The following is a 15,981-nucleotide window of genomic DNA, read 5'->3' on the forward strand; positions in this document are numbered from 1 at the left end:
ATCTACCAAGCTAAGACCTGCCAAACTGCTGTCACTCATGACCTGAACCCCAGTGCCCATCAACGAAAGAGACCGAGGCATATGAACACAACTGTGTTAACGACAGACCCATTGATAACACTAATTCCGTGATACTGCTGGAGCCTAAGAGGTTACTGGCAGGGGATCGCGTGGCCTGAGCATAGGGTTTGCCAGACTGAGTCAGAAGAACTGAAGTCCATGTAGTCAAGTGGCGTGTCTGTGGCGGTGGCCAGCACCAGATGCTTCAGAGGAAGATATAAGAACCCTGCAAATCCGTCTCCACAGTAGGTTTTATTCTGCTCTCTGATAGTCAGAGATTGGCTTAAACTCTCAAGTATGAGGCTTAATATCTCTTCCAAAAACATCCTCATAATTATGACAACTCTGGATCTTCTTGGTAGACATTTGTGTCCAAGAATTTAAGGTTAAAAAATTGACCTCAGCAGCTTCCTGTGGCAGTGAGTCCCACAGCTTACTGTTTCACATGTGTAATTATTTCTTTTGCTTGCTTTTGAATTTCTCACTTTTCAGTTACATTGAATGCCTCCTTGTTCTTGTGTTCCAAGACAGGGAGAACAGAAGTGACCAATTTCCATTCATTATTTTTCATACTTCTATCGGGTCCCCTCTTGTCTGTCTACTTTCTGAGGTAAACAATCCCAGTCTTTTCAGTCTATCTTCATAGGAGATTTTTTTCCAGGCCTTTCATCATTCTTGGTTCCCTTTGCTGAACATGTTCCAATTCAGCAATGTCCTTTTGGAGATGGGGTGACCAGTGTTACCCAGATGAGGCCACACCATTGATTAGATCAGGGCATTGCGTTTTCAGCATTATTCTCCATTCCATTCTTTATGCATCCTAACGTCTTGTCTTTCAACTGCTGCGGCACACAGAGCAGATTGTCACTGAGCTGTTTCCAAGGTTCTTTCTTGTATTCCACTTTGCCTTGCTGATTTATCTTGCCCAGCTACCAGACCAGTGGGCTCTGGAGGCCATGGGGATGGGAGGAAATTCCGGCAGAGGAAGCAGGTGCTGCAAAGCTCTTCCCCCATTCTGCGGTAGCCCTCAGGGGACAGGATGTGGAGGCAATGAAGGAAATACCCCATTAATGAAGAGAGCCATTGCAGCTTGGGGAGGATGTCATTACCAGGGAAGGAAGGCCAGACTTCTTACTGGCTGAAGCAAGCATATTTTGCTTGTGTAGCAAGATGGGCTGTGTCTGCAGTTTTGTTTTTCCTCTCCTGCCAGGGGCCAGTGGAATTAGCCCCTTCCCTACTGTAATCTGACAGGATGGTTGGACTGTTTGGTTCCACTTGATTGCAGAAGTGCAGCATTTTGGGGATAGGGGAGGGAGAAGGGGGCGGATGTGTTAATCTTCCAGTGCTGTTTCCTCCTCAGATCCCCCAGTGTGCCAAAATGCTGGTGATCTGTAATCCCACGCCAGCGCATGGGACAACATTCATCCCTGGAGTAGTGCTGTTCAAGTCAAGCCCAGCATAGGAATTGTCCACAGGCACTGGACTCCTACAGTTCCATGGGTCGCCCTGGAGCTTGTGCCCATGTTCCCCAAAGCCCAGGTGTGGAGGGGCACATGGTCAGCTGCACCTCCATATGCAGCTGGGTGCTCATCTGGATGGAGATCTCCAGATTGTTCTGGGTCAGAGAAGCCCCTGGCTCTGAGCAATTCCTGGGCTCCAGTGAGGTGAGTTTGGGGATGAAAGGGTGATTTGGGCATCCAAGGGCTGCCCCAGGGGCCCCCAAATTAGTCAGGACAGAGGCAGGCCTAAGAGGGAGGGCCTCACGCAGTGATGGCTCAGCAGCCCTGCAGTGTGTTCACCCTACGACAGTCTCCAAAGAGGGTCCCTGACCTCCCCGGTGCACAGCTGAGTGGGTGATGAGTGGGGCCAGGCTTGCTGGGATTGGACTGGGGAGGGTTAGGGGCAGGGCTGGACTTGGGAGGTGACTGAAGGAGCAGCCTGCTCAGAGCACAGTGGTCTGGGATTGTCTGGGAAGTACAGGGCCAAGGAGGCTTGATATACATGGTGGGGTGGCTTATTCAAATTTCTCCATAATGACTTCACTTTCCTCTTCCTCAGCAGCTGAGTGCAGGAATCAAAAGCCCCTGTAATTGAGGACTTCCCTCTCCCCCACTTCCTAGTGAAGGGTAGCAGATAAGAGAGAGAAAAGGGGAGCAAAACGGTGCCTGGAATAGGCACCATTTGCCAGCACTGCGGGGTTGAAAAGCCTATTCTCCAGCTGAGTGTAGATACCCCCTTGAGCTCCCTGAGCTGGGAGCAAGTGATCAGAGCAGAAACACTGTCCACGGTTGGCTCTGGAATTTCCCACTCTCATCATAGCACCCCGAACCCAGACTAAACCCCCAGGGGAATCCGTTGTGCACTCAAGAATCCCCCTGCCAGTGTCTTGCTTCCCTGAGCCTGTCCTCTTTCCTGACCATTCACTGAGCAGAGCTACCTCCTAGCTTCTCCCTCCCTAAGTTCATTGGGAATGAAAGGTGCAGGCTCCAGGGCTTGCTTGGTGGTTGGCAGAGAAGTCCTGCACCCTGTTGATGACATGTTCCTGAGGAAGGACACGTAACCTCTGGAATTGGCACCGGTGTGGGAACCGTGAAATGGAGACAGCTACTCCCACTGCTTTCAGGAACTGGAGAGCTGAGAGTGCATTTGGAGCATTACTGCTTAGCCAAGCTGTGACCCAGAAACAGCTGCTGCCAGGGTGGAGTCAGATCTCACAGCCAACAGTGTTAGGACGCAATAAGATCACCATGCTGCTGTGAGAAGTTTTTGGCTTTTCCTCTGGAACTGCGTTACAGGCGAAGTTTGCAGTTAGTCTCCTGCAGGGTCAGGATCCCCCCCGAAGCATCGTGTGCCAGCATGAGATTGGGACAGGATCTCTGACCTCTGGCCACAAGGCACGGAGCCTGAGCAGTCTCCCAGATCACAGCAGTGTGGGAGCCACAAAAGAGAGAGGGAGTCTGGGGTTTCCTTGTTTGCTGAATGTCTTACGAGGACAGCATTGGCACAGTCAATGAACAGAGCAGTCTTCTGAGAGGCCAAGCTGACAGCATGCAGCAGGGGTCAGAGGAGAGGAAAGGGAAGGGCAGGGGAGGTGAGTCAAATCAGTGGCATAGCCAGGTGGAGGGAACGGGGGTGGGGGGAGCAAAAAAAAAAAAAAGCGTCACCTGCTACAGCGCTTTAACTCACCCAGCAACACTCTGGGTCTTCGGCAGCAGGCCCTTCATTTGCTCCCTGTTTTTTCGACGGCACTGAAGGTCCCGTTGCTGAAGACCTGGAGGGTCTGGGAGGCAGGAGCTGTGGGGGGCACTTTTGGGGGCCCGTAGGCCCAGAGTGGCCCAGGAGATTAGCGGAAGATGGGGAGCAGCCTTCTCCGCTTCCCTCGTCCCAGCCCCAGCTGTGTCACTCAGGGGAGGGGGCTTGGGGGAAGGGATTTCCCCCCCGCACTCACTGACAGCGGCAGAAGCGGAGCAGCCCGGCCCCAGCCCACTCCACTCTGCCAGCTCTCAGCCACAGCACTCTGCTTCCCACCGCCAGTAAGTGCAGGGGAAGGGAGGGGGGACCTTTCCCCAGGCCTCCCCCGACCCAAGCAACATGACTGGGGCAGGGGCAGGGGCAGCAGAATGGGCTGGGGCCACGTCGCTCCACTTCCCGCTATTGGTGAGTGCAGGGGGGTATCCTTTCCCCAACCTCACTGCACTCACCGGCGGCGGGAAGTGGAGCAACGTGGCTGGGAGCTGGCAGAGTGGAGTGGGCTGGGGCTGGGATGCTCCGCTTCCTGCCGCTGCTGGTGGATGTGGCGGGGAGGGACCTTTCCCCAATCCCCCTTCCCAGTGACACGGCTGGGGCCCGGGCAAGGGAAGCAGAGCAGGCTGGGGCCGCGTTGCTCTGCTTCCCACGCTGCTGCAGGTGAGGGCCCCGGCCCCGGCCACCTTCCCGGGCTCCGCCGTACCCGGCGACTTTACCCCCTTCCCGGCCACCACGCTCGTTATCCTGCCCTGCTCCCTGTGCGGCTCTGGCCCTACGCTGACCTCGCCTCACTCTCGCCGCTAGGATTTAAAATCCAAGCCACCCACCGCTAGGCACCATGAGAATGCCCCCTCTTGCCTGGTTTAAAGGGACAGGCGTACTCGCTGTGCGAGCTGACTGCCACGAGCAAGGAGGCGCCTCCAGAACACAAGGTCTCAGCCCGCAACGTCATCCCCATGTGAATGTAAAAATTAAAAAGGCACCACTTTTGGGGAATGTTATCCCCCCTAGCTACGCTACTGGGTCGAATCTCATGGATTTGGAGGTTTTAGGTTCCCAAAACTAGCTAGGAGTCTGCAAATGTTTGCAAGCTGTAGGGGCGACCTGTGCTGGGGGCTCTGCCTATGTGTGCTGGCCAGTCTCACCTCAATCCCTGGAAAAATCATGGAGCAGGTCCTCAAGGAATCCATTCTGAAGCACTTGGAGGAGAGGAAGGTGATCAGGAACTGTCAACATGGATTCACCAAGGGCAAGTCATGCCCAACTAACCAGATTGCCTTCTATGATGAGATAACTGGATATGGGGAAAGTGGAGGATGTGATATACTTTGACTTTAGCAAAGCTTTTGATATGGTCTCCCACGGTATTTTTGCCAGCAAGCTAAAAATGTATGGATTGGACGAATGGACTATAAGGTGGATAGAAAGCCGGCTAGATCGTCAGGCTCAACGGGTAGTGATCAACGGCTTGATGTCTAGTTGGTAGCTGGTATCAAGCGGAGTGCCCCAGAAGTCAGTCCTGGGTCCAGTTTTGTTCAACATCTTCATTAATGATCTGGATGATGGGATGGATTGCACCCTTAGCAAGTTCGTGGATAACACTAAGCTGGGGGGAGAGGTAGATACTCTGGTAGGTAGGGACAGGGTCCAGAGTGACCTAGACCAATTGGAGGATTGGGCCAAAAGAAAACTGATGAGGTTCAACAAGGACAAGTGCAGAACTTAGTACGGAAGAATCCCATGCATTGCTACAGGGTGGGGACTGACTGGCTAAGCAGCAGTTCCGCAGAAAAGGACCTGGGGATTACAGTGGATGGATATGAGTAAGCAGTGTGCCCTTGTTGCCAAGCGGCTATCGGCATATTGAGTTGCATTAGTAGGAGCATTGCCAGCAGATCGAGGGAAGTAATTATTCCCCTCTATTCAGCACTGGTGAGGCCACATCTGGAGTATTGCGTCCAGTTTTGGTCCCCCCACTACAGAAAAGATGTGGACAAATTGGAAAGAGTCCAGCGGAGGGCAGTGAAAATGATTAGTGGACTGGGGCACATGACTTATGAGGAGAGGTTGAGGGAACTGGGCTTATTTTGTCTGCAGAATAGAAGAGCGAGGGGGGATTTGATAGCAGCCTTCAACTACCTGAAGGGTGGTTCCAAAGAGCATGGAGCTCGGCTATTCTCAGTGGTGGCAGATGACAGAACAAGGAACAGTGATTCAAGTTGCAGTGGGGGAGGTCTAGTTTGGATATTAGGAACAACTATTTCACTAGGAGGATGGTGAAGCACTGGAATGGGTTACCTAGGGAGGTGGTAGAATCTCCTTCCTTAGAGGTTTTTCAGGCCCAGCTTGACAAAGCCCTGGCTGGGATGATTTAGTTGGGGTTGGTCCTGCGTTGAGCAGAGGGGTTGGACTAGATGACCTCCTGAGGTCTCTTACAACCCTAATCTATGATTCTGTGATGCTGCTACAGCCTCTCCTAAGTGCCATGCGAACCTACTGACACTTGACTCCCAAGTCCACGGGCCCTGCTTCAGAGCTGTGCTTGGCTGTAGCTGGGGGGCAAGAGGGAGTGCACAGGGAACAGGTAGCTATGTGGCACCTTTTTATGGGCCCCTGGATGCTTAAGGTGGCTGGGAGCCATCATCCCTCTCGCCGATGTAAACGGCAGCATCTCCAAAGCTATCTCTGTCTGCCAACGATTGTCCCCAGAGCAGCTGCAGAGCAGTGTGCTCTCAGCCTCCTCTGAAGTGCCTCCATGGCAGGGGTTCAAGGGTGGGTGCACTGACATGGCTGTGTGGGGGTCCAGGACTGCAGTGTCTCGGGGGACTGCAGACCAGGGTTGAGGTGCATTAATAGGGCTGGGTGAGGGCTCTAGGACTGAAATAATGGGATGCTGCAGGTCTGGTGCATTGACAGAGCAAGAGGATGTGTTTGTGGGGAGCATGAGGGGGGGTGTTTCTGGACTACAATAGCAGGGCTGTTGCAGGGCAAAGTGCACTGGCACATGCTCTGCCTTTGCCTCTGGATCTCCAGCCTATCTCCTCCATCTCACACTTCCACAGCAGGACTAAAACCAACCAAAACAAACTACAAAGCCCCTGGAAGGCGGGGGTTTCCTGAGCACCTCCTGAGCACCTGAGAGAGGTTCTCCCCTTCCCATGGGCATTGCCGACTTCCTAGGAGGAGAGCTGAGGTCTCAGCAAGGACAATACAGTAGAACCTCAGAGTTACGAACACCTCGGAAATGGAGATTGATTGTAACTCTGGAATGTTTCTATCTCTGAATAAAACATTCAGATGTTTACAATTGAGCATTGACTTAGTACAGCTTTTACTTCTGAGGGCATTCTGTGCCAAAAAATGAAAATTCTGTGCACAATATCTTAAAAATTTGCAGAATTCTGCAAATTTTGTCAAAATAACACTACAAAATGACGCCAGTTTCAATTATTTTGGTAATTTATTTCAAAATACTCATCAGCAACTATGTCTGTAACAATACAGAGGCACACAAAATTTTCCCCAGGAGTAGAGAGTTCAAGAAACCCCTATTACTACCCAGTTCCTGTTTCTCTGCCCCTTTTGCACCCCCCCCCCTCCCAGCCCAGCCATGGTGCCCCCCAGTCAATACTCCCAAATCCCCTTTCTCCCCAGAGCCCAGCCACAGGGCCCCCCCTTTCCTCCCAAAGCACAGGGATCCAGAGGGGGAGACAGCCTGATGCTTGATCCCAGGCTTGTATGGAGTTTCCTGTGTGCTGTCCTCTCCTTCCCTCAGGGCATGCTGGGAATTGCGGCTACCAGGAACCCTCTTGCTCTCTTCCTCTCCCCCCAGCAGTGTCTTCTATGTGTGAGCTGGGCTATGCCAGGTCCAGCATCCCCTAGTGGCAGCCAGCAGCACTGCATCCTGTTTCTGTGGGGGAACGGAAATTCTGCGTGCACAACGTTAATTTCTGCAAAATGCTGCATTGTGCAGTGGCACAGAATTCCCCCAGAAATAAGCTTTGAAACTTTACTATGCAGAAGAAAAATGCTGCTTTTAACCAGCTTAATTTAATTGAAACAAGCACAGAAACGGCATTCTTACTTTGTTAAACTTTTTTTAAACTTTCTCTTTATTTTTTTTGTAGTTTCTATTTAACACAGTACTGTACTGTATTTACTTTTGTGCGTGTGTCCCTGCTGCTGCCTGATTGCTTACTTCTTGTTCCAAATGAGGTGTGTGGCCGACTGGTCAGTTCATAACTCTGGTGTTTGTAACTCTTGAGGTTCTACTACTATGGTCCCCAGACTATGGGGTGTGCCCCCGTAGGGGGGTGAAGAGGAAGATTTGTGAGGGGGGGGCACAATGGGGCCTAGGCCAGCCCTCATGGGGAGTGGGGAGAGAGTGCCTCCCAGCCCTGCTCTCTCCCCGTCTCTGCTCCGGCCCAGTCCCAGCGACAGCTCTGGCCCCGACTTCAGCCACTGGCTCCTGGCCCCACTAACAGCCATGGTCCCAGCTGCAGCTCTGGCCCCAGCCCTGGCTCGTGGCAACCGGGTAAGGGGAGGTGCGGCCAAAAATGTTTGGGGACCACTGTTCTATTTGAATTTCTCCAAATTACCTAGCATACTTTGCTTTATGTTATATGTAATTTATTCCCTCTGGTCCTCACGTGGCACTAAAATCCCTATTGATCTAATTAAAGCAAACCAAGGCATCCAGCAGGGTGGCAGTGAAGGATAACTGGAGGAGAGGCCATCGGCCTCAGGCAGTGGGACAGGCTGCTTGTGTTGCTAAAAGTGTCAGGGCATTGTCTAACCCAGGAAATGAGGGCCAGAGGAGCAGGGTGGTGGGAAAATGAAGTGCTCAGGTCTTCCCCAGCAGGGCGAGCTTAGGGCTCAAGCCAGGCAGGATGAAGGATTTGTGGGAGGGCTAGTGACATGATTATTTCTGGGCTGGCCTCTCAAACCGTCCCAGGATCATTTAACTGAGGGTGTGTGGGAGGCTCTGAGCAGCAACCAGTGCCCTCTGCAGAAGTGGATCCTAGCATCTGTGCTGCAGCCTGTACCCTTTGCCATCCCTTGGACTGTAAGCCAGTCAGGGTAGCCACCAGCCAGTTTATATATGCTGTACAGCACCTAGCGCAGTGAGGCCATGATCCCTAGCTCTAGGATGCTATCACAGTGTACGTTGTTTCAGTGGGCTATTCAATTTCAGGGCAGGGCTGGGGACTGCTGGGCCTCACTGGCTCCAGGGCTGTGCACGATCTGGGGCTTGCCATGTTCTCTTTCAGCTGTAGAGTCCAGAGTTGTCAGCGGTGTCAATGGGACAAAGGTCTTGGGGGTTGCCTTGGGGGGGAGGGGAGGAGAGCCTTCCTTTTAATGCAAACTCTGCCAGGGACGTTGTGGGCTCCCCTGGCAGCACTTAAAGGGATGGGTCCTGTGGCAGGGAGAGGGAGGCTGAACTTCCTCCCCTGCCCTTGCCTTATGCCCCCCGACCCAGGGTCTGGCCCAAAGAGGAGGGGAAAGCGTTATGGGCCTACCAAAGCCTTTAATGGGCAATGATTCTTTTTGCTCCCCTCCTGGCCTCTCCCCGCCTCCATCGCTCTCACTGCCTACACTGTTCTGCCTCACGTTCCCATGCTATCTCAGCCCCTGCACCCTGGAGCCGAGCAGGGCTGCCAGGCCTTGCTCTGAGCCTGCTTAGCCCTTCTCAGCCTTGCCAGCCCCACATATTCACAGATCTTGAGATGGGGCCCCTAAAAATAATTGGAATGCCTTAAAAATCCCAATTTTGACCAATAACAGCCTATTTCTGGCTCTCTGAGCCTTCAGGGGTCTTGCTTTCCAGCTTGTCACTGCCAGAAATGGACTCAAAAAAAAAAAAAAAAAGATTTTTTTTTTAAACTTTCCCTTAATTTTTTTCATGGTTTCTAGTACATAGTTATTAGTTTCGTAGTTTCGAGATTCTGCTGTATTCGTTTGACTCCAGGAGTTGGAGCAAGCCACTGACAGCACGAGACTCATGAGAATTGGCTGCCCTGCCTCCTGGAGGAGAGACCTCTGACTCCATCCATGGGTCCTTGCTCTGTGGGAGTAGGCTGTGAAAAGTGGTGCCCAGAGACTGAAAGAGAGGAGAGAGAATGGGGGAAGGAGAGCAGTACGTAATGGTAAAAGCCCCCCGCGGTGTATAACACATATGGAGGGTCCCTGTGTGCCAGCCGAGGTCTTGTGACTCTTCTCGTCCTTGGGCTGCTCCGAAGCTGGCTGGAGTCTGTCCCATTGCACGTGTTCCAACGGGAACGAAGCCGGACAAGCCTGGCCTCTTTGAAGCATGTGGGTGAGAGAGGCAGCGTGTTCATCACTGGTAACGGTGGCCGTTGCTGGGGGCAGGATTATTTTCATTTTGGTAGCATGTAGTGGCCCAGTTGAGATTGGGGCCCTTTGTCTGGGCGCCGTACACACGCCTCAGGAGAGACTGCCCCTGCCCCAGACAAGACAAGGGCTGTTTATTCCCAAAGCAGAGAGACCAGCTGACCTTGCCAGAGCTGTGCTGGGAGTCGGTGGCAGCAGGCAGTAGAGTGCAGCTCTCTGGAATCCCAGGCCAGTGCCTGACCCACACAGCCATCTCGGGTGGTTGTACTGAGCATGGCAGGAGGTGGGATCCTGAGCTGAATGCACTCACACTCTGAGCTAGTGCAGCCAAGGCAGGAAATACTGGATTAGGAGAACCAATGGCCAGACAGTGGGCAACTGGGCTGTATGGGCCAATGGCCTGTCTGAGCCGATGTAGGAGACAAGCCAAGTTTGACCCCTCCAAGAAGGAAGAGTGCCGGAAAGTCCATTACGTGCACTAGGGACCTTGCTATTGCTGTTGAACATGGAAGGAGCTCAGATGCCACGGTGATGGGCAGCAGCGTAAAGCCCTCAGGGAGGTAAGTAGTGGCAGGACACAGGCCGAGGCGGGTCTCTGGCTGAGCTGATGTGCCGACTCTTCTGTGCCGGTGGGGCTGAGCTCAGCCCTGCCTTCAGCTCTGTCCCTGGTGGGCCCAGCCTGGAGTCCCTGCTGTCCGCAGCAGTTCATGCTGATTGTTGTGTCTTTCTTTTCAACTCAGGGCAGTTCCTGCCAAGAGGGAAGATTCCCTTTGCTAAGGACACGTGGGGCCTTGCTCTCCCCTCCCTGCTGCCCCCCACTGACGCTCTGGGATCTCGCCCTGCAGCACAGATGCCTTGCCCATTGCTTATCCTGGGCCTCCTGGTGCTTGCTCCAGCCGGTGAGTGGGGCTGGGCAGTGCGGGACTCTTCAGGATGGGAGGTGGGACACTATGATGGTCCAATGCCCCGAGTGAGACCTTTGGCCTGAGTTACAATCCCCACAGGCTGCCGTAGGTCCAGGTCCCATTCCCATTGGGGTCAGTGGGGGCTGTGACTTGGTGAGGAACAGGATCAGGCCCTTGCTCCGTGGCACCGACTCCTGGGATGTGTAGTGTGAGGGTTGGGATCCCAGAGGGGGCTGGAGCTCATCTGGCAATGACGTGAGACCCTCCCGCCCGGCTGTCTCTCCCCTCTGCTCCCAGCCCTCATAAGGGGGGAAGAAGGAGCAAAGAGCCCAGCAGCTCAGTGTGGCTTTGCTGCCTCCTCTCCTGTGAGCACCAGGGGCAGAAAGGTTCCTCTCCCTGCCCCTCTTCCCCCCGCTCCTTCTCTGCAGCATCCAGTCTGGGAAGGAGCAGAGGGCAGGTGAAGAGCCTCTGGAGCTGCCCCCCTCTCTCCCAGCCTGGAAGGGGGAGAGAGGACCATTCTATAGCCCTCCCAGGGCTGGGAGAGGGATGGAGACCACCAGGAGGAGCAGAGGTGAGGCTGGGGGCAGAATGAATGGTGGGGATAGGCAAATGTGGGGTGAGAACTTCAGCAGTAGGGGCCAGATCAGCTCCTGCAATACACTACTTGTCACCCATGTGCTGGGTGTGGTCAGGGGAGTTGGCCATCATCAGATGGACTGATGAACCACAACAGAGTCTTTGGCCCTGCAATTGATTCCATTGGAGTCTCTGAGAACAGATGTTCTCAAGACACTTCTCAGATCTGCAGGTTTCAGCTGGGCTGTCAGAAGAATGGTCTTTCTGGCTCATTTCAGTTGCTTCCATTCCTGGCTGAAACCTCAACATGACATAGTGTTTGTTTCCCACTTTGGGTGTAAACTCAGGTAGGTTTTGACTTCTCTAGAGTCATAAAACCTGGCTGCGGTTCTTGGGAGGGGCATGCTGGGCAGGCGGGATATGTTCTGGCAGCAAAGGACAGAGGCAGGCATGGTACCGGTAGGGGAAGCATGCTCACCAGCAGCTCTTGCTGCACCATTGGGAAAGAGGTTGTTTGGTTTCCCCCTGCACCCACTGCAATGGGAGGCTGGCAGGGCAGGAGCAGAGCCATGGCCTAGTATTGTTGGTAGCACTAGTGGCCTCTGTGCTTGAGTTCACAGGAGCTTCTGCAGCCTTCTCATGGATGACCCCTGTGCAGCAACATCGGCAAAGGCGAATTCTGCAGCAGTGGGGCAGCCCTATCAAATCCAGAGGCGGAGAAACCCCATTCGGTCATATAGTCCCGCTTGCTGCCAATGTCATAGGAGATCGAAAGATGGATCTTGTGTGGCAGGGAGACCAGCTAAATTCAGATGGCTTTGTTTGTCCCACCTCCAAGTCCAGGAGGAGCTGTCTAATTGGTGATGCACCATGGAAGTGTGGGACTGAGGGAAGAGGCTCCAGTGTTGTGACTCTTGTCCAGCTTGGGGGCTTGGAGCCATGCTGGTTTGTGCCTCTGCAATGGGTGTTCCCAGCAACCTTAGTAGGGCAGGGCTGAGTGAGGGAAGTTGCGGGCCTGGTCAAATAGTGCAAATGGAGCAGTGCGGGAGCAGGGGTGATGGCTGGGTTGGGAATGGGTTGCAATGGCAGATCAGAGGGTGGGGGAGGAGGAGAGGACCAGAACAGCAGGGGGCACTGGACAGTACCGAACCATCTAGCACAGGGGAGGGCAAACTACAGCCCGCAGGCCGGATGCGGCCTGTTCTGGCCCCGCACCGCTCCTGGAAGCGGCTGGCACCATATCCCTGTGGCCCCTGGGAGGGGAGGGGGGCAGAGGGCTCCGTGTGCTGCCCTTGCCTGTGAGCACTGACCCCCCCCACAGCTCCCATTGGTCAAGAACAGGGAACCACGGCCAATGGGAGCTTTGGGGGTGGGACCCACAGGCAAGGACAGCATGTGGCAGAGCCACCTGCCCCACCCCACCCCCAGGAGCCACTGCCAGACGTGCTGGCCCCTTCTGGAAACGGTGTGGGGTCAGAGCAGACAGAGAGCCTGCCTTAGCCCTGCTGCGCACCATTGCCATCCCGGAGCAGCTCGAGGTATGCAGCACCAGGCTGGAACCCGCACCCCAACTTCCTGCCTTGATCCCCCTACCCCCTGCCCTGAGCCCCCTCTCACACTCCGCACCCCCTCCTGCACCACAGCCCCCTGCCCTGAGCCCCTTCCTGCACGCAGGACACCCTCCCACACTCCCTCCTGCACCCCAACCCTCTGCCCAAGACCTACATTCATGGCTTTGCATACAAATTTTCCACCCAAATGTGGCCCTTGGGCCAAAAAGTTTGCCTACACCTGTCATAAACAGATAGCTAAGGGTTAATATCTCTTTCACCTGGAAAGGAGTAACCTGAAACACCTGACCAGAGGACTAATCAGGAAACAAGACTTTTTCAAATCTGGGTGGAGGGAAGTTTGTGTCGGAGTTCTTTGTTCTTTGTCTTGTGTCTGACCCTCTCGGCTATGAGAGTGATTTTTCTATCTCCAGCTTTCTAATCTTCTGTTTCCAAGTTGTAAGTACAAAAATAGTAAGGCAATAAGGTTTATAGTGTTTTTTTTTTGTATTTACATGTGTGTAGTTGCTGGAATGTGTTAAATTGTATTCTTTGTGGATAAGGCTGTTTATTCATATTTCTTTTAAGCAATTGACCCTGTATTTGTCACCTTAATACAGAGAGACCATTTTTATGTATTTTTCTTTCTTTTATAAAGCTTTCTTTTTAAGACCTGTTGGAGTTTTTCTTTAGTGAGAATTTCAGGGAATTAAGTCTGTAACTCACCAGGGAATTGGTGGGAGGAAGAAGTCAGGGGGAAAATCTCTGTGTGTTAGATTTACGAGCCTGGCTTTGCATTCCCTCTGGGTGAAGGGGGGGCGTGGAAGAGAGATTAGCTATAACGGTACTTGTGTTTTACAGGACTGGAAACAGGGAGGGTGGAATCCCTCTGTTTAGATTCACGGAGCTTGCTTCTGTGTATCTCTCCAGGAATCCAGGGAGGGAACACCTGGAAGGGAGAAGGAGGGGGAAATGGTTTATTCCCCTTTGTTGTAAGACTCAAGGAATTTGGGTCTTTGGGGTCCCCAGGGAAGGTTTTGGGGGGACCAGAGTGCCCCAAAACACTCTAATTTTTTGGGTGGTGGCAGCTTTACCAGGTCCAAGCTGGTAACTAAGCTTGGAGGTTTTCATGCTGACATCCATATTTTGGACGCTAAGGTCCAAATCTGGGAAATATGTTATGACAACACCGATCTAGCAGGTCCCGTTTTCCCACACTTGATTTAAAGGCTAGCACAGATGGCGTTCAGAGAGGGAGAGACAGGTAGGGTGACCAGATGTCTTGATTTTATAGGGCCAGTCCAGATTTTTTGGGTCTTTTACTTATATAGATTTCTGTTACCCCCACCCACTGTCTCTGTTGTTCACATTTGCTGTCTGGTCACCCTAGAAACAGGCAGATGAGGTAGGGTCATTCCCTGACATGGCTGGAGGTTTGATAAAGTCAAACCTCTGGCTCCATCTAGTGTCTGAGAAGGAGTCACACACATCTTCCACTGGGCTTTATTCCAAATTGCAAGCATTGATGTGGCTGCTATGCAGTACCTATTAATTGCCTGACACCTGTGGCAGCTGCAGGATGGTAGGAGTCCAGAGTGACGTCGCCCCTCCCCCCCCCCCAGCTGGGATAATTTTCAGATTTTGTTTTTTCTTGAAACATCTAAAGCACACTGAGCGCCTAGCATGAAAAGTTCCGGATCTAAAGCGAACTTCCTACAGCATAAAACTCATGGCGTATTGCTTTTCCCGAGCCTCTTCCTTCTGTGATGTCTTTCCTCACTCTCTTCCTTTGCCTGTGTTTCCCTTGCATGAATTAGTCCATTAGTTTTCCTCCTTTTAAAATATTTTGCTCTCTCTCTCTTTTCCTCTAACATCTCTCTCCCAGGGCATGTATACACTACAAAATTAAGTCGACCTAAGTTACATTGATATACAGTAATTAAATTGCTTTTGCCTGTCCACACCACATTTCATTAACAGTGCTTGCATTGATGCAGAGAGCAGTGCACCATGGGTAGCTATCCCCATGGGCGGCATGTGAACCACTGAATGGGGGAGGCTAGCCCCAGCCCTGCCCCTTCTGTCAGAGGCCCCTCCCCTTCTTCCCCCCGCCTGAGCCCAGAGGCCCCCCACTGTGGCCTCCAGCTCATGCCCCAGGCTTGTGCCCCTAGCCCCGGAGCACCAGGAGGGTGGGTGGTGTGCCCCCAGCCCCAGAGCGCTGGGGGAGCCACAGAGTGGTAAGCAGGATGGAGCCTAGGGGCGGAGTGTGGGTGGGTCCACGCTTGGCTGTTTGGGGAGGCACAGACTACCGCAGCGTATATCTGCTGCCCACGGCTATCCCACTGTGCAACTCACCACCATTTGGCACAAGGTGTTTTGGGAAGAGTTTGCAAAGCCTCATGGGGGCAAACGAGTCACTCGGGGGTGACTGGGAATCTGGTGTCAATGTCCCACGATGCAGTTTTCTCCATCCCATAATATTATCTGTATTATCAATGGGGTTCCCGAACTGTGGTGGGGCAATAGATGTCATGCATATCGCTATCTTGGCACCAAACCGTCTTGCCATGGAGTACGTCAACAGAAAAAGTTACTTGTCTATGGTATTGCAAGTGCTAGTGGATCACTGGATGTTTTACTGACATCCGTGCGGGCTGGTCAGGGAAGGTGCATGATGCGCACATCTGTAAAAACACAGGCCTGTTCCGAAAGATGCAAGCAGGGATTTTCTTTCCAAACTGGCGGATTACCACTTGGGATGTGGAAATGCCAGTAGTGATCCTGGGAAACACAGTCTGTCCCTTGCTCCTGTGGCTCATGAAGCCGTATGCCGGCCACCTCGACAGCAGCAAGAAAAGCTTCAACTACAGGTGCAGCATGACTATTGAATGTGCCTCTGGCCATTTGAAAGGCTGCTGGTGCTCTCTTCTCAAGGATTGGTTATAGCTCCCTTCTCTGCACTTCGTAATATCTGTGAAGCAAAAGGGAGAAAAGTTCTGCCGGGGTGGAGCGCAGAGGTGGAATGTCTGACTGCTGATTTGTAGGGGTAGTGCAGCAACCCCGGAAAATACGTGGAATGCAATGGTGGTGGGTGGGGGGGAGGGGACGGTTCTGGAATACAGTTATCGATAGACTGCAGTGGGAGGTGAGCATGGGTGACTTGGACCTGAAGGTCTATAAGAGTCTCCATCGTGTCCATCTGGCGCTTGAAAAGCACTATCATGTCCTGCTGCGTGTCTCTATCCTTTTGATGTGCTTTTCTCCTCTCCACACTCTCCCTTTCCATTCTTTTT

The 15,981-nt window shown here is 52.9% G+C and overlaps 1 protein-coding gene across 6 annotated transcripts in view; it reads left to right on the forward strand.

Moving 5' to 3' along the window:
* CD276 (CD276 molecule) overlaps nucleotides 1–15,981 on the forward strand; it is an 83,482-nt gene that overhangs the window by 33,099 nt on the left and 34,402 nt on the right. For 2 of the 6 annotated variants that reach the window (XR_004002281.1, XM_030577334.1), the window contains exons 1-2: nucleotides 588–3,151; nucleotides 10,398–10,556. Coding sequence is in view for 5 of the 6 variants with exons in the window: in XM_030577334.1 (XP_030433194.1) it covers nucleotides 3,040–3,151; nucleotides 10,398–10,556 (271 nt within the window). In the remaining variant the exon portion in view is untranslated. Of the gene's footprint in view, nucleotides 1–587; nucleotides 3,152–7,505; nucleotides 10,218–10,397; nucleotides 10,557–15,981 lie in introns of those variants that run through there. The other 4 variants (XM_030577332.1, XM_030577333.1, XM_030577336.1 and 1 more) reach the window with 4 other exon arrangements.

The sequence above is a fragment of the Gopherus evgoodei genome, chromosome 10, assembly GCF_007399415.2.
Source record: "Gopherus evgoodei ecotype Sinaloan lineage chromosome 10, rGopEvg1_v1.p, whole genome shotgun sequence".
Taxonomy (NCBI): domain Eukaryota; kingdom Metazoa; phylum Chordata; order Testudines; family Testudinidae; genus Gopherus; species Gopherus evgoodei.